The 22,331-nt window shown below is 33.2% G+C and overlaps 1 protein-coding gene across 7 annotated transcripts in view; it reads right to left on the bottom strand.

Moving 5' to 3' along the window:
* Positions 1–21,778, bottom strand: part of LOC125809294 (uncharacterized) — an 862,104-nt gene extending 840,326 nt beyond the window's left edge. For 6 of the 7 annotated variants that reach the window (XM_049488951.1, XM_049488954.1, XM_049488950.1 and 3 more), the window contains exons 1-6: positions 21,429–21,757; positions 21,106–21,223; positions 20,369–20,580; positions 19,265–19,292; positions 17,841–17,949; positions 17,244–17,347 (exon numbers count right to left, since the gene is read on the bottom strand). In XM_049488951.1, the coding sequence (XP_049344908.1) occupies positions 17,266–17,347; positions 17,841–17,949; positions 19,265–19,292; positions 20,369–20,580; positions 21,106–21,223; positions 21,429–21,692 (813 nt within the window). In that variant the 5' untranslated portion in view covers positions 21,693–21,757 and the 3' untranslated portion in view covers positions 17,244–17,265. Of the gene's footprint in view, positions 1–17,106; positions 17,348–17,840; positions 17,950–19,264; positions 19,293–20,368; positions 20,581–21,105; positions 21,224–21,428 lie in introns of those variants that run through there. The other variant, XM_049488956.1, reaches the window with a different exon arrangement.
* Positions 21,779–22,331: the final 553 nt, after the last annotated feature.

Genomic DNA, 22,331 nt, shown 5'->3' with positions numbered 1-22,331 from the left:
TCCCTTAGTCCTTCTAACATAAGCTCTGCGAATAGTTATTTCCTCTAGACCATCGGGTAAGGATTAGGATAGGGACTTTATAGAGTTAAATTCTATTGCACGACTTAGAGTAATGAGGAAGTGAAGTTTCCTAAACATCCTATAGTCTCTCATTCATAAATGTGGCACATTTCACACTCATGAACAAGACACAATTTGACGTGGTTTTGAGGCATTCTAGAACCTTTCTAAACCTTGTGCTCTGGAACCAAGTTTGTCACGACCCAGGGATACCCCCTAGATGTAACATGGCATACAAGACCCTGAGAGGCCTCATATAAGCCACTTAGCTTTCACAATCAAGATAATAGAAAATCGGTAAAAATTTAAAACATTTACAACACAATCAAAGTCTTTATAAAACAAAGCGAAAGTCTAATACACTTGTCACAAAAACCATCTAATACAATAGATTCTTGGGACACAGGCACACAACCCATACAACAACGTTCAAAACTTAAAATAGAAAAAACAAAAGGAAATGGTGGCCAAATCCCCGAATGATGTGGGGACTCACCAATCTTCAATTTTGCCTCTACTATAGATCCTAGCCACGAGGATAAGAGTCGGGAATGCCGGACCATATATTTGGATAAGAAATGTAGCAAGAGTATGCATTAGTACAAGAATGTACTAAATATGATAACTTGCATGAACATCAACATAAACATAAGAGTTTGACAACATAAGTCATAAGCATAATCAATGCACATAATAGATCATATCAACATATAAGGAATACTTCTTGAAGTAACCTAAATTCATACTTAGTAAAGATATGGGTAATCCTCCACCAGTCTTACTCATCATGGAAGACAAACTAAAGCAACAATCCAAGCTCATCACCTATCATAACATAGTCTAGCTTATCTTTTCTAGACCTGGGGAATCGCCTCTTGCCTCACTATAAAGGAACATGGGTAGTCACCTCTATTTCTTCTATCTTTGGGATCATGGGTATTCGCCTCTAGTCCAACATCATGTGAAGGTATTCACCTGTTGTCTTTCTATAAAGGATCATGGGAACTCGCCTCTTATCAAATTCACATCATAGGAACGTGGGTAGTCGGCTCTTGTTCAACTTCAAGGAATAAGGGTAATCTCCTTTTATTCTATTCTAAGGAATATGGGTAATCGCCTCATATTTTTCTCATTTAGAGGTCATGGATAATCGCATCTAGCCTCATCAATTTCCTAGTCTTTATCATAAATTCATTTTAGTTGAGCAGTCCTTTCAACCTAGAATCATTCAATGTGAGAAAACCTTTCACATTCATACATAAGCAAATCAAGTGGGGAACTATCCCTTCCTCAACAATTATATCAATAATCATAAATTCATAACATATGCTTCCCTCTCAAAGTAATACTTATCATAATTATCATATATGCTTCAATCTCAAAGCAATTAATCATGTACCTTATTTATCCTAAAAGAATACATCTAAATCTATAAATTCTCCTTTCATGGATCAAAATCCATTTACATAAATTTCACCTTAGAAACATGGGCTAAGCATGGGTACGTGTAAACTCTTCCTAAAATCATGTAATCCTCCCAATTAATGCATAAACAATCATAATCCACTCATATGGATCAACATTCATAAAGACCAACAACTTAGAAGAAAACCCTAACTCGAATTGGGGAATATCTTCTTTTCAATTGGGGAATCATAGGGGCACCATGGATGCAAGGATTCCATGGATGAATAAAGCTATCATACCTTGATATCAAAGCCCACAAGCGATTGAGAATGGAAACTTGACCTTGAGCCCTAGCTTCACCCTTCTTCTTCTTCAAGTTCTAGAGAGAGAAATATTTTGAGAGGAAGAACTTTGGTTTTCTTTTGGGATTTTAGAAAAAATGACTTGAATGGGTGAGTTTTGGGGTTAAAATCACTTATATAGGGGTCCTAGGCTTGGGTAAAATGACATAGTATTAATTTAAAGAAAACTAGAAAAGACTCAAAAGTCCTTAAACTTACAATTGACTGCACCACTTCACGCCAAGCTCCACGAGTCGTGGTCCTTGACCAGTTGCTTGGAAAACCACCCCTTAAACTCTTCTTCCCACATACCCACTTCCACGAGCCATTTAGGCCTTCACGAGCCGTTAAATGGCCCGTGAGAGGAGGTTGCCTAAACATGTACACTGCCTAGACCTTCACGAGCACCACAACGAGTCCTGGTTCCCTTCATGGGGGATCATGTTGCTCGTGCGAAGTGACCCTTTCTTGGCTAGTGATTGTGAGCCACCACGGGCAACACCACACCTCGGGGTGTTATTCACGGCTCGTATGGGTCCATGTGAAGGTTGCCCAAGCTAAATTCTTTGGTTCATGAATTGACACTTAGCCCCTATGTTAGACTACTAGATTCTGAGTCGTTACACTGAATGACTTTTACCACACTTTGGGCAAGTAGGAATATAAGATCAATTACCACAATTTCATCCTTGAGGCTTAAGGTTAGACACCTTATCTTTGTTGAAAATAGGAGATAGAGCATTAGAGGAACCTTGGCCGTAAGACTTTTTCCAGAATTGAGGACGCCCTTGTCCACCAGACTTAGAATGAGAGTAGCCACCATCATCGACCCTTGCCTTCTTGGACTCTTTTTCCCTTTCTTTGAGTTTTTCCTTCTCAATTTGTTGGGCATGTATCATCAAATGAGAAATATCCATCTCTTAGATCATCATGGGGGTACGACATTCTTTGACAACCAAGTCGGACACACCCGACATGAACTTACTCATCCTTTCCCTAGAGTCGAAAACCATAGTTGGAGCATACTTAGCAAGTTGAGTGAGCTTCAATGCATACTCGTTCACACTCATATTGCCTTGTCGCAGTTCAATGAACTCAAGCACTTTCACTTATCTCATATCAAAAGAAAAAAAACAATCAAGAAAAGTTCCCTTGAATTTCTCTCAATCAAGAGGACCCGCATCAACTGCCCTCTAAATCTTCTATTGTTTAAACCACACTTGAGCAACACCCTTGAGTTGATAAGCGGCCAATTCCACTTTCTCAACCGTAGACAATCCCATAATCCCTATTGTCTTGTAAACCTCATTAATGAACTCTTAAGGATCCTCATCAACCTTACAACCATGGAATTCTAGAGGATTCATCCTAGTGAAGCCCATTATCCTTACCGTTTTCATACCCACATTTGGGTTTAGAGGAGCATTAGCTTCTTTGTTGGCTTGGCTCATCATAGCTTGAGCCAACACTTGAAAACAGCACAAAATTCAGCATGAATCACTTTCTCAGCCAAAGGATCGACTGGAACTTGAGGAACCTCGAGCTCCATATTGTCGTTGCCCACATTCCTTCTCACATAAGTTCTTTGAGGGGCCATATCCTAAAGAGGATCGAACACAATTAAGGAGAAAAATGTTTATAGAGATAGACTCTATGGAACGAATTTAGAGTAATGAAAAAAGTGAAGTTTCCTAAATGCTTTGTAACCTCCTATTCATAAATATGGCACGCTTCACACTTATAAATAAGACTCTACTCAGCACGGCTTGTCTGACATCCTAGGACATTTTTCTAAAACCTTATGCTCTGAATACCAAGTTTGTCACGACCCAAAGTACACCCAAGATGTGACATGGCGTATAAGGCCCCGAAAGTCCCTATACAAGCCACTTGACATATATATACACATAGAAAGAGACAAAGTAAAGCATTCCATTTCAAGAAAAGAGTTTGACATTATAAAGAGGAAGTCTAACATAGTTTTGACAAGCCTTCTATTACATCAAACGGAGTGGTTAGGATGTAACTCGTACACCACATACAACATAAAAAAGATAAAAAGACATATGAAAGCAATAAAGTGACATTATCCTCAGAACAAGAGGACTCACCAAGTCTTCGAATCTATATGTTCTCACTATCTACAAACAGAGGGACAGGAGTCGCCAAGCCCTACAGTAGTGAAACAATGTATGCACAAGTATGCATTAGTAAATGGAACGTACTAAGTATGAGGTATATGCATGAAAACATAAAATATGATCATAAAGGGACAAAATCTAAAACTTGAAATGTGTGACCAAACTAAGCATAGTAAACACCTTTAAAGAGCCTCAGAATCATGAACATGGTCAATGCATCTTGAAATCATAGAGAAAGCTTTATAAAATGTTTGAGAGTAACTTAGTTTATTTTGTGGGGTATTAACTTTAATCGACAATAGAACATGCAAGTTATACATGGAATTTGATGTACCTCCCACATCGAGAAGGGAGAGCCTACTTGCCAAGGTAGAATTCCATATCATGTCATATGCTATATGTGAATCCACTAGCTGGGTAGTTTAATTCTACTGGGGCACATAATTTGGAACTAAATGTTGCTACTATAGACTATCCTATTTGAGCCTCCACCTCAAAGTTCTTTCGGTGCTAAGTTAAATCCCAACGGAATAGTCATAAACATAGCTTTATCATCATCCATGAAATTAAAATTAAGTTACTAATCTAAGCTAAAACATTACAGAGTAGCTCATTAAATCTTGAATCAAGTATAAGTGAGAAAAACTTTCACCAAACCATGATTCCTTAATGTGAGTAAACCTTTCACAATTTCATTGATGTTATCTAAATCAACCTAGATCATAAGATAATCTTTTTTCATAAATCATGCCTAAGTTCATGAAAACATCATTCACAACTTCATAGCTTCTTCATAAGTTCATGCAAATTAGGGTTCAAAGTCAAAATCATGATCAATGCATGGGTTATCATGGAATTAGTTGGAAAACATATAATTGAATCTAAATCATCAAAATAAAATCATAACTAATCAATTGAATCCATGTGAATAGAACCCATCAGGTTTTGAATGAAAACCTAATCAATTGAATTGAAATTGACTTGGATAGATTGAGAAAACCTTTTTGGTTAATGGGTGAATGAATCTCATTGATAAAGCCCTACATACCTTAAAGATCAATGCCTAGAATAAATAGTGAAAAGGAAGACTTGACTTGAAATTCTAGCTTCTTCTTCCTTGCTCCTTGAGAGAGAAAGTTGAGAGCAATTTGGAGATTGTTGGGAGAATGATTTGAGAATTTATAGATTTAGGGGTAAAATCAGTTATAGGTTCCCTTTAAATAGGCAAAACGGTGTAGTATATGAATAGAGAGGCATAGCTCGTGCTGAGCACGGGCACAAAATTTTTACATTTTTAAAGTAGTAAATGCTTAATGATACACAACAGTAAGCGTCATTGGCTATATTGATACAAAAGTATGTCGCTTAGTTTACACAAGAGAACACCTTCATAGATAATATAGACATCCTTAAATTAATTAAAACAAAAAAACACCATGAATGCCTAAAAAATGGCTCATCTAATCCTAAGATCTTAAACTCAACTCAGGTAAGAGAGTTGAACTACTTCTAAAAAAGTGCATAAAACAACTATTCAACATATGCGCCAGGGTGGGGCTGATCATACAAACACAGCTGAAATATGTTGTTCAAAATGTTGGACAAGTCCATTTGCTCTGAGTCCATTGTGGTAAGGAATAACATCAACAAAGGTTGTTCATAAGGTTGTGCATCATACTCTAGTTCAGCTTTTGATGACCTCTTCTATGAATATATTCCAAGATTTGAATTCACAATGTAGTACTACAATGTTAATCAGAGTCATTAGCTGAGATAAGACCATCATTAAGCCAGTCATATTGGCCACAATTAAGGCAATATATAGAAAAACTACTATGAAGCTTATCAATTGATCATTAAGCTTGGTGCAGTACTACTATGAAATTCATTTGCTTTTCTCCTTCTATAGAGAAGCTATATATAAACCTAAACGTTGATACTTAAAGGGTTCCCTTTTTTGAGTAAATTGGTGCTCTCCCATATTTAAGTAGAGTAGACATCTCACTACACAGCTCATGAAAATCTTGTGAATGAATAAGGATTCATTTAGTGAGAACTTGAATCCCTCACTATTTTTTATTTTTTTTTACTCAGAAGCATCATGATACAAAATTCTAAGATCAAGTTCAACCAAGTAGTTAAACTCCCTCTCAAATTTTCTGTCTAAACTGCTTGAAATATAGTCTCACTCCTACCATGCACAATTCCTTTCTCTAGTCAGTTTGACATATCATAAAGCTCTAGGACGATATTAAACCATTACATATCATATATATGATTAAGAAGTATAAGAAAATAAATAAATTTAAAAAAAGCAAAATAGATACAATAGAAATCACACCTGAAGTTCAAGCTTAAAAAAAGTAAGTTTTATCACTTTATATTGAGGAAAATGTCTAATGTTGTAAGGTACAAAATGGCATTAAAAAAAGTACCGGATTGCGAAGAAAACATTTGCAGCTCACGCTAAAGTGATTCACTTTCTCTATTTAAGAGTCGATACAGTAATATAAAATTAAGTTCAACTTCTTATCCTAATTTTTTAGTAAAGGAAAAGAGCACTCACAATTATAAGCATTTTTCAAATTCTCTGCATGTTAGTCCAACTGCCACTGTTAGTATTTTTTTCACTTTTATTTGTTGTTGCACCTACAATTATTTTACGTACATTTGGTAACTTATCTGTAGACTGTATCATGTCATCATGTGAGAGGCTCCTGCTTTAATTGGCTCCTTGTGGACTGTTCGTGTAGTGCAAATCGCACTCGCCGACAGAGAAGTGCTTCAGTCCCCTCAAACAACTCTATAGCCAGCAACCGAGTTGTCTTTGCCTATTGCTAAATCAAACTGGCCACATCTCTCTTTCTATTAACACCACATTAGCTCTTTAGTTGTCACTTCTTTGCAGAAATGCACCTTGACAACAAAAGAGGAGCTTATGTCATCTTTGGAAAGTGGGGCAAACATCAACCAACTATTTTATAAAGAGGCGCTTTAAATTCAATTGACAAACAAAATCACCACACAATGGTAAAAACTATCCCTACGACAGGTAAAATCCAAAAAAAACATGGTAGAAAGCTCAATTAGCTAACGACTCACCAGAAGTTCCCTCACGTTCTTTTCATCATTTCTTTCCTTCAAATGCCTTCGCTTCACTTCAAGACTCTATTTACCAAGGAAAGACTACCTTTTTTTTAATGGAAGAAGCAGAAGGGGTGGTTTCCTCTAAATTTCATTCGTTGTTCTCTCCTATGTATTTGTTTTTGGGAAAAAAGAGCTAAGGGTAACACGCCAATTAGGGGTCGAACCTATGACTTTCTGCTTAGGAAAGACGCTCTAACCGCTGAGCTATAGGCACTTATTGTGCTCTCTCCTACGTAAAGACTTACAGGAAAGCATTTCCTATTCTTTGAACTAATTTTTAATATATTTGTTTTATTCTCCACTTTGTGCCAGAAAACATGTTTTTCTAGTAAAATAATTTGCAGAGAATTTAGATAACACAATTCTCTAAAGGAACATATCATCATAAGTTAGAATTGCAAGGAAAGACGAAAGTCTAAGTTACATTATATTTCAAGCTTATCAATTCAAAAGTCAAGAAAAGAATCAAATCTTTACAGAATGTTTTACTTAAGAAAGTATTTCATTGTGCAAGAAGATACCACTCAGTACATTGTTCCCTAACCCGGAATAGTGTGAATCTAGTTAACTTAGTATTTCAGGTCTCCGGATAATTTTAATAAAATGTGTCCAAAAGATAAATAGATGTTTATCCACAAACACATGCAAAGATAATTATTAAATTATAAATATTAAAAAATTAAGGCACTATATGTTTTTATTGAGAAGTCATGGCCCTCTCTACTCAAATTCTCGGCATTCTCTATAGGGTCCAAGAATAACTTATTTAACAAATTAAGATTATACCAGTATGTTTTTAAAATTATATTCATACAATCTATATTAGCTTTACAACAACGTATTCCTCAATATGTACTCATACAAATGATCTATCAGCTACAAATCAGTTAACTTCATTAAACATAATTAATAGGCTCATGAACCTACCATTGTAAATATATAGTATGTTAGCAGCTACTACCTTTGCCAACCTTAGTTTAAGCTTTGAATCAACTCTATAAGCAAACCCTCATACTTGACTTGAGAGGGCTATGGATTGCACTTACATGTCATCAATTCTTCGGAGAGATCTATTAACGGCAATGACATTTTATACATATGTCACCCATGAAAATCAATAGCCCCATAAAATTTGCAGAACTGGCATTGATACTAAAGTGCATTTTTGTTTAAATATTGATTTTCTCCTTTCTACCCCTTACTGTTAACTACATAATCGAATTCCAAACAAAATATATATGCTAGAAATAGAGAAAGTAAATCTCTTTTGAATTATAGATTCTAGTCACCGGCTATTTTGGTTCCAACTGATAAACTGGGCAAGAACCCTCCAAGCTAGCTATTCTAAGAACTTAAATTTTCATCCGAGTTCTGAGTTCAGAGCTAGAATACATGTTATCTATTGGACATCTAGACATCTCAGGAGAAACTTTAGTTGGTAAATGGTTTCAATAATCCATTTGGCATCTCAAAAGAGCACCTCATTATTTGTTATATGATTGCTTGAATTTTCAGAGCTTCTTTGTTCTTTCTTTAATACATTGTCAAGCACAGTTTTTTGAAGATTTCATGTATGGCATTTTATAACGAATTTGTCAAATACTAAATAAAATGAAAAAATTGTAGTTGACTCGTTACATTCATTGCTTGATAAAGTAGGTATAGAAGTGTAGAACTATGAGAACTTAAAAGAAAAGGCACCAAAGAAATTGTTCTGAAGCCTTTCTCTAGTCCCAAATGGACAGAATCCCTACTGTTTAATTTAGATTATAATTTTTTGTTAATATAGCTAATTCAGAGTTATCATGGGTATGGTTACTGCAATACGGTGACATATTCAAAACAGATTGCTTGTTGTCTCTAAGCCCGTATTTGTTCATGGCTAACATGCTTTTCTGTGATTCACAATTTCGTTAAACATGTTTAGAATGAAACTAAAGCACACAAAAAAAGGTGATCCAAGCATAGGAAAACGCCGACCCACAAAATTTTGAATTCACTTACCTCAGTAACTTCAAAATGCAAGCAAAGCAGCAACATTAGAATATTCATGTCCCAAATTGTGTAACCAAATGGAAAAAATATATATCCTAATGAAAAAAGAGACACCCAAAACAGGAGGAAACATAAACAATATTTATCCAGATTTCAGGTAAAAGAAAAATAGAGGAGTACATATTAACAACATTTATCCAGCTTCCACGTCAAAGAAATAACATACTTACTACAATGAACCTGGAAAAATGAGACACGGCTGTCCATCACTTGTCTTGAAACTTACATACATGCATATCGAAAGAGGAAGAACAATATGTTTTAAAATGGTCAATAGGAATAAAAGGAAGAATTCAAACTCAATATAGAACGCCAATGATATTAGCCAACTATAGTTTCCAAATTAATTTTGATAACCAGGCTAAGGGTTCAGAGCATAAATGTAGGATTTAGAAGCAAAATTAAGAGAATTTTGATAAGCCTTGAATGATTCTGTTAACTCTTATCATCTGCAGATTTACACTACAAAGAGAATATTATAAGTAATTATACATCATAAATAAGCATAAAAATGAATAATCTCAATTTATTGACACCTAGGGCAAGTCTACTTCAACTCACTAAGAAAACATGGTTTTTCTTTCTTATTTATACGACAATAGAATAAGGACAATCCACCTGACTTGTTGACTACGTTGGTTGGAAGTAGTTCTATGTGAAGAACATGTTATGTATATAGTTCAAATCAATTGACTTTTATATTCCTTCAAAGTTTAAAGGAAATTTCATCAAATAAGTGGCGTGCAGAGGAAACCCGACCTCTAAACTTGAGCATCCGTCTATCATTCAATTTTTTGAGAAGTAAAAATAATATAATCGCTAATTTGCAAAAGTTAGATCCTTAATAGTTTGGTGAAAAGACAAAAGTACGGCCTGATTTGTTTGGATGTTTTTTTCTCTTGATTAAGCGTCCTAATTCAATCAATTTCATTAAGCTGTATCACATGAATTGTGTTCTTGACAATTTTTTGCATATTTTCTATAGTGGTCATTTATTAGCCTCAGTAAAAATCAAAATAAAATAAGCAATATAAAACTAATTCATGATTTTACATCTAGAAAGCCTCAAATAAGATAAGGTTAAGCTATTTTTCTATGGAAAACTAAAAATGGAGTTTTATAAAACTACAGTCTATAGCAGCATTTACTTTAATGCAACAACATGGCCTCAAAATTAGAACATACATGATTTGGTGGGGAAAATTTTAAGCGCCAAAGAGGAAAAAAGACGAAGAAAAGACCATACTTGTGACAACCAAGAAAAGATGAATTTACTGGTGTCCTAAATGATCGATTTAATCTTGAACACCAGCCTTCTTCTTCATAATTACCAGAGCCGTGGAAGTCGAAACATTAGTGTCTCTTCCATTGTTTAGCATTGGAAGAAAGAAGAAATGGAAGCTAGTGGAAATCAGTGGAGTAAAGAAGGTGGAATCCATGTGTCACTAAAGGAGGAAAGGGTTTGGTAAAGAGCAGTGTTGCACTACACGTGTAACAATAGATCAACTAAAAGTACCAGCAACGTTACCTGCAACTAAAAGTACCAGCAACTAAAAGTACAATTTAACAATGCAGTGTTCGTCCCTAGCCTTGTTTGCTTATAGATAAGAGTAAATTAGGTGAATAGGAAAAGACCAAAACATCCTTTAAAAAAAAGTCGGATAGTCCCTACGGTTATGACCTACCCGTACTGGTTAACCATAGACCAAGTACTAGAACCTAACATTTCATCTAAATTTGACGAGACGTTTCTATGGCATGTAGGACCTCCTACGCTCCATTGAACCAAACCGTTGAACTCAATTTAAACTCCAAAATTTAACTAAGCTTAGAACTGTTCTACGAAACCCATTCTCCTACCCTTAGAACAAATGACGGTTTGTCAAATCCTTTCGTAGGACTGAAGTCCCAAATAAAATCTCTGAACCCTTTCTACGGAAGCCATTAATGGCTCATCGACCTTCCCATGATTTGTCATGTTCATCCGTAGGTCAAGATATTGAAATTTAAAATTTCAAAATTCGACTTTGGGTTCTACAATTCACTTCATACGACCCTAGGACTTCCTACGGTCCGTAGGTTGGACTCGTAGGCCACTGCTTTAGCTAATTTCTGGATTTTTCTTTTCTTTTGGACTTTCTAACTTTCGGGGTGTTACAATGACCCTCACATCAAGAAGGGGATTCTACTTGCCAAGGTAGTGTATGTAACTTTCATTCATATGTTATTTGTGGATCCTCTAGCTAGGTCATTTAAGACAATCCTATGGGAGCACGTAGTTTGGGACAAAGAGATTGCTTCTAGAGACCTGGCCTCTATTAATGGGAGATCCCCATCTCAAGGTCCTCTCGGAGCTAAGTAAAATCTCAACGAATTTAGTCATAATCATATTCATATTACATACTTGGAAGGACACAAATAAACGATCAATCCAATCATGAGTCATCATGGAGTAGTTCCTAAAATCATGATTTATACATATGTGAGAAAAAATTTCAAAACCATGATTTCATAATGTGGGAGAAAACCTTTCAAAATTTATTTGATACGTATCTCATAAGCATCCTTAGTTCATAAGCATTATTTTCATAAGCATGCATAACTTTCCTAAATCATACTTCAAAATTTCATAGGCTTTCTTCATAAATTTATCATCATAAAAGCATGGGTCTATGTAAATCAATTGGAGATCGTGTGGTTTAATCAATTCATGCATAAGAAGATTGAAATTGACAAATTAATATCAAAAACAAGTAAGACTCATGAGGATTGCATGACACCCTAACAATTTAGAAGAAATTGAATTGGAAACTTGGAAATCTTTTGGGAATCAATTTATGAATGAAATTCATTGGTGAATTCCCACATACCTTGATTATCAAGGCCTATTAAACAAGATAAAAAGGATACTTTAAGCTTGGAACCCTAGCCTTCTTCCTTGAGTCTTGAGACAATTTGGAGGGGATGAACTTGGATGGAAATTGGAGATTTCAGAGAGTGGGAACGTTTGGGTAGTTTTAGGAGTTCAAAGGTATAGGTCTTACAATTAGGGTCAAAATGACATAGTATAAGTATTAAATGCATAGGAGAAGACTCAAATACCCTTAAGAGTTAACTGTCGGAAGTGACCTGCGGTCCGTACTAGTCAATCATTGATCAAACTTGAGAAACCCAAACTTCATCCAATTTTCACGAGACCTTCCTACGATCCATCATCCAATCTACGATCCGTATACACCTTTCCGTGGATCCCAAGTTTAAGCCCAAATTTTACCAAGTGTAAAACCCTTCTACGAAAGTCATCTACGGCTCGTCTAAATTCCTAAGGTTCGTCCTGTTCACTCGTAGGTCAAACATCAAACATCAAAAATTTAAATTTTTCAAAAATCTTTCCCAGTGTCTACGGAACCTTTCATACGACCCGTAGGCCAATCCGTAGCACCAAATACCTGCAATGTTTTCTGAACTTTTTCTACTCGACTCAACTTCTGATTTTCGAGGTGTGACAATTGTATTTATTTGAATAAAATTATAGGCGAATAAAATGATATGTGTTCTTGCTTAAATTGTATTCATATTGATATGCATGTTATATTTTTCATATTTCAATTGTATTTTTCAGCAACATTGTGTTTATTCAAGCATATTGTAACCATGTGCATTTAAATCATTCAGTGTGTATTCTATGTTCAAATTCAGCTACTAACTATATTTATATTCAAAAAAATGTGTTTTGTATGTTGTGTATCAATTATCTGTACTCATGTGTATTCAAAGCCAATCACCAATTGAATATTTTACTATTCAATTTTATTTTTAACTTTTGACTAAGCAAATATAACTGTTACATTCCAAACAGATTTCGTATTTCAAAAGTTGTTTCCTAGTTGTTGATCGAATTCATTATTCAATTTTATTTTAACTTTTAATTTTTAAAAAATTGTATTCTATATTGATTTTTATTCCAAATTCTTTTGTATTCCAAAATTGTATTCTAAATGTTGATTTCTAGTTGTTAAATAAATTTGTATTCCAATCATTCCATAGACAAAATCACAATCATTCAATATACAATAGGGATCATATCATCAAAATTGTATTTCAAATAAATTTGTATTCTAATCATTCAATGCACAACATCATCAAATTTGTATTTCAAACTAATTTGTATTTTGATTATTCAATATACAACATTAAATCATAAAATTTGTATTTAAATTCAATTTCAAAAATCTACAAATACTAATTTCGATGAATACTTTGAGATGATACCGAATCCATTATGGCTTGAAGAACAAATGTGATTTTTCGATTGTGTATTTCAATTAGCTTCTTTGATCGATCCTCGAGTGTGTGTTTTCTAGGAAAAATGATGATGAACTGCTTTAAATTTGTATTTCAAAATTGCTTCTCGGATTTATCAACAACATTGAATTTTCCAGAAAAAAAACGACGATGAACAGATGTGATTTTGAATTTCAATGATGATTAACGATGAACATAATTTTGATCGGCAGGTGATTCTGTATTTTTTTTAGGAAGAATTATTATGAACTAACTATTTTAGAGTCTCATATATAATGAAAAGATTCAGGGAGTAATTTTCGCTCTTTTACCAAAGTTAGAAAGATTTCTTCCGCAATTTACTCCAATTAGTTAGTTTGTATTTGTATTTTTAATCTGAAACATGAAAAAAAAAATACATATTTAATGCATAGGAAATCAAAGTATAGTTGTTTTTTTGTATATAGTGAATGTAGAGTTAAGGGGTCCTATTTAAGGCTTAATGTTTGTTGTTTATAAAGTTTTTTCTATTAATATCTCCAATTTTAATGTTATAAAATGTACTACAAGTCACAATAATTAACAACTTAAAAAATTAAAAACATTTTCTCTTATTAATAAGTAGCTACATTGACCTACATAGGATCAACATGTCTGCTTTAGCTCCTGGAAGCAGGCAGCTCTTTGTTCACATTCCTGATTCTATTCAAGGGCAGTTTTGATTTTTTTTTTTAATTTGTGCAACTTATAATATTTGAAATTCTTGTAATTTTTGGAATCTGTTATAAAATGTACTACATGTCACAATAATTAACAACTTAAAATTTTTAAAAACATACAAAATTTTTAGATGGTTCACGAAATTCTATCAGTGTCATAAATCAGGGCAAAAAAAGTAACATATATTATTCGAAATTTACGTAAAAGGTACTATAAATTACAATAATTAACAACTAAAAATATTTAACAGACATATAAAAGTTTTATTGACTCTCAAAATTTTATGTGTCACATAAATTGGAACAAGGGAAGTAACATATATTATTTAAAAATTGGCGTAAAGGATATGATAAATCACAATAATTAATAATTAAAAAAAAAGACAAAGAAAAATCTATCGTGCTAAATAAATTGGGATAGAAAGAGTGACATATATTATTGAAAATTACATATAAAATATTAAATCACATTAATTAACAACTTTAAATATCTAAAAAATATATTAGAAAATTTGTAATTCTCCAAAATCTATTTGCGGCACATAAATTAAAACAAAAAAATAACATATACAGGCTCTTGTGACCAGTATATATTTCCCACATATATATCTATATATAATAAGTCACAATGCAACTATCGTGTTAGCTTTCAATCTAAAGCTAACAAGATTTTTAGTTGCATATTTATTATTTAGTTATATATCTATATATAATAAGCCACAATGCAACTATCATTGTAACTATCTTGTTAGTTTTCAATCAAAAGCTAACAAGATTTTTAGTTACATATTTATTATTTATGTCATTGTATGAGCTATTTATTACTCATTCCTTTTGAATTTGTTAATCTGATTTTGATCTGACACATAATTTATGAAAGTAAATTAGATTTTGAGAAAAAACATTAAGTGATACTTGAAGTTGTTATACCTTAACTTTGTGTGTGTCCTATTACCCCACAAAACATTCAAAATCACAATAAATACACATTTTTTACACAATATTTCCACTTTGGACAAAAATATCCTTCGAATGTGCAATTTCTTAAAAACAAAAAGTCGGACCCATTATTGATGTATTGAAGGATGCTTTGGTAATTTCCTATGATGAATTCGTTTTGTTTGTTTCTTTTAAATTTATTTTACTATACTAAATAATTGTATAAAATATTATGAATCACGATAATTAATTACTTAAATATTTAAAAGATATAAAAATATATAAAAGATCTGATTGACTCTTCAAATTTTACCGGTGACACATAAATTGGGACAAATGAAATAATATATATTATTTGAAAATTTCTTAGAAAGTACTATAAATTACAGTAATTAACAGCTAGAAATATTTCAAAGACAAAAAAAATTGATTGAATCTCAAAATTTTTTTAGTACTACATAAATTGAGAAAGAATAAATGACCTCTATTATTTGAAAATGACGTAAAAGTATTACAAATCATACAATAAGAATTAACAATTTAAAATTTTAAAAGACTTTAATGCTTTATACTTATTCTATTTCCACTTTGGACAAAAATATCCTCCCAATATGCATATTTTTTTAAACAAAAAGTGGGACCCATTATTGATGTATTCAAGGATGCTTTGGTAATTTTCCTATGATGAATTTGTTTTGTTTGTTGTTTAATTTTTTTTAAATAATTGTATAAAATATTATAAATCACAATAATTATTTACTTAAATATTCAAAAGATATAAAAATATGTAAAAAATCTGATTAACTCTTCAAATTTTATCGGTGACACATAAATTGGACAAATGAAATAATATATATTATTTGAAAATTACTTAGAAAGTACAATAATTTACAGTAATTAACAATAGAATATTTTAAAGACAAAAAAAATTGATTGAATCTCGAAATTTTATTAGTACCACATAAATTGAGAAAGAAGAAATAACCTTTATTATTTCAAAATTGCGTAAAAGATATTACAAATCATACAACAATAATTAGTAATTTAGAATGTTAAAAGACATAAAAAATTTTGTACCATAGTTAACAATAATTAAAAATTTAAACTATTTTAAATTAATATTAAAGTTTGATTAACTCTTTAATTTTGTCTTTGTCACATAAATTGAAACAAAAAATGATACATATTGAGCCCGTGCTAGCACGGGATCCGATGTCGTGTATATATATATATATATATATATCGTGGAGTAACTTCTATTGGTCATTGACCACTAACATTTTCTTTCCACTTCTTGTCAGTGTCAGGGTCAGGGTCAGCGTCAGCGTCATGGAGCTCAAATCCAATTGGAGGGGAATTTCGATTTACTCCCTAGGTCTTTACTTTACTTGTCAAATTTTGACTTTTAATACATTTATTAAGAAAATAATGATTGATATAGTAAGTTTAACATTTTATCATTATTGATTAACAGAATTTCATATGTATTATTCACTTTACATATTTCTAAGGTATTAACCCAATGTTAATAAATTGAGGGTATAACTAAAAAAAGAAATTGTTCTTATTTGATTTGTCAAAAATGACAAGTGAAAAAATAAATTAAATTAGAAAATATTTGACAAGTAACAGGACGGAATATCTAATAATGACTCGATGAAATGAGATTTATAATCTTGACTAAATCAAAATAAACCAATATTGTAAAATTTCTACTTATTACTATCGGTTAAACTCTTGTTTCTTTTTCTTGAATAGGAAAATATGAGTTTGTTGTAAGAATGTTCCATCAAAACTAGAGTTGGTTATTTTGATAGAAAAAAAATACTCAAGAAGTGTGTAAATGATCTTCTAAAAGAAAATAAATCAAAAACGTTGAAATCTCTGGGGATGCTTACCACTTAATCAAGTCCAGCTGATTCTGAAAGAATTGTAAATATATGCCACTACTACCCTACCCCGATAGGGAAAAAATAAGAACAATAAAAGGCACACACATCGACGTGAAAATTGCAATCTCAACAAAGGAAATTTTCAAATTGCACACTATTCACAATATTTTCGCACAGACGTATTGGAAGTCAAGCATAACGTTGATCTGATTTACAAGACTGTACAATAAGTTAAGCATTTACACGACACTTAATTACAACCAACACAGCAGAAGCATCTTCAAAGAACCTTTAGAACCATTTTGCCTGTCTTGTGAACCCCTTTAGCAGCAAGTCTAATAACAGATCGGCTCTTGTACAACCTGCAGAAACAACAGGTTTAGTCACAAAAATGTCAAGCCCTTCAAAACATTGTTCAAGTCAGATACAATACATATATTGAGATCAGAAGAACAAAATCTGCACTAAATTCTCTTTAAAGATAAATAATCTCATCTGTTTACAAATTGGTCCACTATTTGAAGCCTCAACTGTGAAAGCTATATAAGTTAACAGATAAACATAATTTAACCCAAACTTGTCTATTTTACATAAGGACCTAAAACACCAAAGAAATTTCACAAATTACATCACATATTTCAATTGAAATTTATTCTGTGCAAGTCAACAATGTTTCCAGTCCAAATACAAAATTTTCTAAACACAAGATCAGAAATATGTAAGAATTAAAATGGAGAAATATGGTCAGTGATATTCATAAATCCGACCCTAACTTATTTGGGACCGACTACTGAGGTATTGTTGTGTCTAAGATTGGAAACATACGAAAGCAAAAAATAATAAATGAGTGCTCACCCCACTACAGCAAGTCCCCAAGTGGAAAGGACGTAGAACATTTGCGCAGCATGCCAAATGTTGAACAATGTTTCTACTTTACCAATGCCTTCTAATGCTTTTGTCAAGGCTGTAAGTCAAGTTGAAAACCACACAATAAGATGATGCTCAAGTAAAGAATAACAATACAATGGAAAATAAGAAGGTCAAGGAACAATCAAATCAATCAACCAATTGATCTCCTAACAATCTTTCAATCAACTGATCTCTAACAACTGCTCAACCAATCCATTTTCTCTCATCGAACCTTTTTCTAATTCTAATGTGGATTGTCACTCGACTTATGGGAATATCCCATAAAAGTCACGTAAGTTCGTTTTCGGACAACAAAGTCACTCAAATTATTGGAATATCCCATCAGAGTCGCATAAGTTCTTTTCAAGACAACAAAGTCACTCAACTTAGGGAATATCCTACCAAAGTCACTTTTATTCTTTCTAGGACAACAAAGTTACCCAACTATTGCCTTTTGACTTGGAAAATATAAAACACATATTTAACATATCATATCATATTAAAAATTTATTTTTTAATAATAAAACTTACTTAACCCATGACTTTACCTATCTTTTTTTTTTTATGACAAGGGAAACCCGCAGCCACTACCCTTTGGGTGCGCACAAGGTAAAAACCCCGCTTCTATGCAATAGCTCGCAAACCACATAAGAGATGTAACCCGCACTAGGCAAGCCTGGTGCGACGAGCTCAACCCAAAAGGAAAACCCCTTGCTTTCACTGGCAAGGGATTTCAAACTTGAGACCTCCAACACTGGGCCACCCCAAAGGGTGCATGACTCTACCCATCTATTCCCACCCAAAAATATGTTAAAATGAAATATTTATGGGTTAAATAAGTTTTATTAGAAAAAAAAAATAAAGTTTAAATATAATATGGTTTAAATGTGTGTCTTGTATTTTTGGAGTAAAAAAATGCAAAAATTGGGTGACTTTGTTGTCCTAAAAAACTAAAAGTGGCATTGATAGGATATCCCCATAAATTGGGTGACTTTTGTCTTAAAAAGAACAAAAACTGATTTTGATGGAATATACTAACAAGTTGAGTGATCATCTAAGGAACTAACTCAAATGGTGCACTTTTTCCGCCAATTATCTAAAGAAAGACTATCAGAAGTAGTAACCCATCACTTGATCATTCGTTCCAAACCAGGATTTGGCTAGATCCTGTATTACATAATGAAAAAGCTCCCCATCATAAAAGAGAAATGTCCATGCCTATACATGTAAATATCCATTATCCAAGAGAGAAAACATGAAAAAGAAAATGTACAAGTGAATTTTGCAGCTGACTCTGGATGTTTTATGGTAATTATGGTAAAAGAACGAAGATTTTCAGAAAGAATAGGAGAGAACAAGCAGTAACTTACTCTTTTGCAGTTCTTCAGGAGACATCTTCTGCAATTGCAATACACAAACAGTCAAAAGATTGACATGACCCAAACATAACTTGAAGGGAAAATACACTTTTAGTCCATGAGTCAGTCTTGTTTCAATCCCTGTGTAGTTTTACATATCACATTTAGCTTTTAGTTAAACTTAATGTGCAGTTTTAATCCAATCATTGATGGAAATAAACGGAAGTTAGATAGCTCCCACTCTGATTTTTCCTTGAAGGTATTATGGCACAGCATTTCTTACAACCCGTGCACATACAACTACTTCTGCACTAGCTTGTTCTTGATTCAAGTCCACATCTACTATATAAAGTAGCTATTCCCAGTAAATTAACAGCCGCAATAAAGGTTCACCGATAGCCCTACTAACTTGAAGAGACAAAATCATGAGGAGGACAGGAGTGCGATGAGAGTGTGACTAACAGAAGTGGTAATAAAAGTTGGTAGCAGTGGTGAAGTCTCAGCCAATCTAGGGGGATCATCCAGAAATCTGGTGGATATCAACTATAGCACCTAGCCAATCAATTAGAACAGTTGTTGCAGTTCAACAAAGTTCTTCCACATCTCCATTGTCTTTGACCTACCAAAAGTCATGCTCTTTAACATTATCCATCAGTTTAGAGTTGTTCGAGTAGTTTATAAAATCTACAAATTCCTTCCCACTAGTTCCAACATCAGCAACCAACCAATCTACAAGGAAGATAAAGGGGTGGGTCTTGTGGAAAGAAAGCCACCAGAGACACAAAGACAGGAATGGGAGCTATTTAACATCTGTTAATTCTTTTTTTGAGGTGGCAATAGGTTTTCCATCATTCAAGTCTCAATCCTTGGCCTTGTGCGTGGGAACTTGGTACTTTAACCATGGCACTCACAGCCGGCTTTTTCAAACATCTGTTATTTGTATCAATGATGGAATTAAAACCACACAATTGGTTAGGTTGAAGGTTGAAGGTTAAATGTGTTTCATCAATGAACATAGGGACGAAACCCAGAATAAAACAATAATTCAAGGACTAATTGTTAATGTCCCTAATTGAAAAATGATAAATATGCACAAATATATTAATTTCCTTGTACCTGAGCCTTCGAATTGGATACTACGCATCTAGCCATAAAGTTGGCAACTGCATCTACAACATATTCCTCACTAATAATCACATAGTTTTCATTATCTATTCCACTTCTTTCTTCAAGATTGTCGGGGACCATATCCTCAGTCACCCAAACCCACCAACTTGGTTCTTCAAGACTCATGTTTACCAGAAGTTCTGCTGTCTCCGTGTCAAAACCTAACAATATTTTGTTAGGAGTAAATCAGAAACTAGCAAAATAAAAGCTAGCAGAACCTAACAACATATTAAGAATAAGATGACCAGAAAGACCAGCTTTTGAAAATGAAAAAAATAATGAGAGGCGGAAACCAGTTCCTCATCAATCAACTACTGAACTCTGATAAACCTTTACACTCTTTAAGTTTTAGCACATCTAACATTACAGCATTAAGTAATTGTCCTTTATCAACAAACAGGATAAGACATATAGAGATTAAAGAAGTCCAGAAAACCAATTAGTTAAAAGCCCCATGTCTAATGACTATATTCCTGGATTCATCCAATCCCATTGTATCCTAATACTACTCCAAGATTAATCTCTTCTATAATAGAATGGTGTCCTTTCCATCGGATTCCTGCTACCTCCCAAAAGCATAGGTAGGGAGTAACTCTGCACACTAAACATCTTACAAAAATCAGATGGCATCCCTAAAATGGATGCAATGTCGCAAAAATAAAAAAAACTGACACAGAATAACAAACCAGTTGCCTCCTTGAAAGGAAATTGACAGTCATTCCCATCAACAGAATTTCGATTGAGTGATTCCAGCTGTTTCAAAAAGCTTCCAGACTCCACAGAGGCTAAGAGACGATCATGAAGCTTCCCAAAATAACAATCAAAACACAAAAAATATTAAAATAAAAAAATAAGAGATTTCACTAATAACAAAATCCAAATGTTGAGAACATTACTCTACTCACATAAATACATTTATATATTTATATGTCCACATATATAAAATAAAAATATCATTTTTATATAGCTAGAAAGAGAAATTGGCTGTACAGAATAGAAGGGAACATACATCAGGGGGACAATCTTGAAGTAATGAAGGAGATTGTGACATGCTCTGAAGAAGCATAAGATTTTGTTCAAGCAACCGTTTGAGCCGCTCGTTTTCAGACCTCAACGATTTCAATTCATCTTCTTCAGAACTATGAGATACATCAAACGGCGTCGTTTCAGTATGACTGTGGGTATGGTGATGACAACTTTCCACCGCCGACCATGCTACATCGGCCACCTCCAACACCGTCTTCGCCACCTCAATTGGATTGTGTCCCTTCATATCTTTTGTAGAAACCCTAAATTGAATTATTTTGGGGAAGAAAGTAGACTTTTTTACTTTCTGAGCAATAAATTGGATGGAATATGACTAATCCAATCAATACATAATAAGTATTATTAATATTAAAAAATAAAAAAGACAAAACAGTCCATTATCTTTAGATTTGTGCTGCAACTAATGATATTTCTTTCAAGTAAATCATTATTAGTCCATAGATTTTTAAAACTAGTACATATTTAGTTCCAATTCTAACGGCCGTAATTGTTTTAACAGAGACAACTAATATGCGCCATGACTTCAAGTCAAAGCAAACAAACTTTCTCTATCTCTTAAAAATGTACTTTTTTTTTTTTTTGGAAAGTACTTTCAAACAACTCACTATTTTTTACAATTTAAAAAAACAGGCAAAATAGTGTGGAGGCCCCTTTTACTTGGCTCTGTTTGTATGTTGACCCTTATACTTACAACTTTGCCAACTAGACCCTTGAACTTGCTGAAACACAATATATCAAATATCTCTGACCATTGACTGAACACATGTGACATTAACATTGCTGACTTGAAATGATGTGTGATTCCACACGTTTTAAAGCAAGTATGTATAAAATTTATATGAAAAAAAAACATTAAATTTTTTTT

Source organism: Solanum verrucosum, unplaced genomic scaffold, assembly GCF_900185275.1.
Source record: "Solanum verrucosum unplaced genomic scaffold, falcon-dt-bn FXZP01000062.1, whole genome shotgun sequence".
NCBI classification, from domain to species: Eukaryota; Viridiplantae; Streptophyta; class Magnoliopsida; order Solanales; family Solanaceae; genus Solanum; species Solanum verrucosum.
The sequence above is the reverse complement of the archived record's forward strand: the minus strand, read 5'-3'. Positions and strand labels throughout refer to the sequence as shown.